The sequence below is a fragment of the Cyprinodon variegatus genome, unplaced genomic scaffold (genome assembly GCF_000732505.1).
Source record: "Cyprinodon variegatus isolate N-32 unplaced genomic scaffold, C_variegatus-1.0 Scaffold1596, whole genome shotgun sequence".
NCBI classification, from domain to species: domain Eukaryota; kingdom Metazoa; phylum Chordata; class Actinopteri; order Cyprinodontiformes; family Cyprinodontidae; genus Cyprinodon; species Cyprinodon variegatus.
Genome location: NW_015152049.1, coordinates 118,868 through 120,636, shown reverse-complemented (window position 1 = coordinate 120,636; position 1,769 = coordinate 118,868). Strand labels below are relative to the sequence as shown.

General features: G+C 37.3%; 1 protein-coding gene across 1 annotated transcript in view; it reads left to right on the top strand.

Annotated features, from left to right (window-relative positions):
• Window positions 1–186: 186 nt before the first annotated feature.
• The window catches only part of cln3 (ceroid-lipofuscinosis, neuronal 3), a 14,814-nt gene continuing 13,231 nt past the window's right edge, over window positions 187–1,769 (top strand). Inside the window, exons 1-3 of the mRNA XM_015403928.1 lie at window positions 187–379; window positions 457–525; window positions 711–766. Of these exons, the coding sequence (XP_015259414.1) occupies window positions 711–766 (56 nt within the window). The 5' untranslated portion in view covers window positions 187–379; window positions 457–525. The remainder of the gene's footprint in view (window positions 380–456; window positions 526–710; window positions 767–1,769) is intronic.

The following is a 1,769-nucleotide window of genomic DNA, read 5'->3' as shown; positions in this document are numbered from 1 at the left end:
TTATGCTTTTTTTTCACTGTGATACCAAGGTATATATATTTTTTTTGTCTTTCAATACTAAATGGCAGGTTCAGTGAATTGTTTTTGAACTTTTTTGGAATAACTATGAAATGGATCACAGTGAATCTTCACCAGCATATGATGTAACTGCTTTAAAAGCTAAAATCAAGATTTAAAAAATAAATAAAATGTTAGTCATAGTTTTTGGCTCTGCTGATAGATTTTTGTACACTTGGTGCGCAGCAAATATCTTAGTAGTTTACGTTTGCTTTGTTTGTTACTGAATAACTACACAGGCCGTATTCTCTTCCCATTGAATGTAGCAGAGGACAGGAGCACGGGGCCCCTTACCCTGAAGGAGAAGGGCCGCGTCATCAAGGTTAGCAGCTTTCTCTCATGATTGATCCATCCTCACCCTCAGCTTTCACTGACTCTGCTCATCATTCCTCTGAGCAGGGCTTATGGCCGTTCGTCCTTCCTCTGGGTCTGGTCTACTTTGCTGAGTACTTCATCAACCAAGGCTTGGTAAGCTCTTCGGCGCCCTCTAGCCTCACACCTGATTAACTGCACTCTGTCATTATGTGTAAAATGTTTATGATTTTCAGATTTAGCCATCATGGAGAACTGGGGATTTATTTAAAGACAAAGTTACTATAAACAGTCATGATTATTAGAGAATGAAATAAAATATATTTTATGCTATTTTGCAGATGGAGCTCCTGTTTTTTCACAACTTTTTCCTTTCACATGCAGAGCAGTATCGCTGGTTAGTGAGTTTCTTCAATTTTTAAAAATGTTTTATTTTAGGTCTGCTTTTACACTGCAAAAAATATCTAAAAATAAGTAAAAATCTCTTTATAGTGTATTTGCCCTTGATTCAAGCAGGTAACTAAGAGTTTTTTTCTTTCTCATTTTTAATGTAAATCTATGGAGCCCCAGAACTGACATGGGAGAAAAAAAAGAGATACAGCATGCGCACGAAATTCTAAATTGTTCCCATAAAATTACTAATTTGTTCTCAAGAAATACTCATTTGTGCCCACAAAATATATATAAGTAGTGCACAAAACACTATAACATAATCTTCGTACACCTTCACAAAGGAACTAATCTTGATATAATATAATTTTAGGAGCCAGGTTGCTTCACAGGCGGACGTACAACTGTGATGCTGGGATATATTTTATTGTTGACCAACTGCAAGGCTCTAGAAAGGACCACAGTTTTCAGTGGATGTATGCTTAGTGAGTACAACATGGTAGACGTGGCGTCTAGCTTATCCAAAACCTATGCGTAACTTATTAAGAAAGTATGCATAACTTCTCTCCGACGCATATAAGCGTATCTGACGTGTTCCAGACGAGCGCTGAACGTGTTTCTAACTTCCAGCTACTGTATAATGGCGTATTGGCAGCGTTTTGGTATAAAGGGGGTTCACAGGAGGAACGCCTGTCAAAGGTGACGTTAGGATCCTCCTCTCTCTGCTGGACCTTAATTCTTCTCAAGTTCTTTTAAAATTCTATACTAATAATTCTCACTAATGAGATTTCCTTGTAACATCAAACTTCTCAGAATGTCTTTGTAAGACTACAAAGTTGATTGTTCCAACAAATTAGACAGGGGATCAGGCTGTCTCTGTCCATCATGTTTAGTTCCTTTGAGAAGGTGTTCTGTGTGTAGAAAGATTAAGTTTTAGTATTGTGTGCCCTATTTATATATATTTTCTGGTCTTTCATCTCTGTTTGAGTTTTTATGGCACTAGTAGCCCA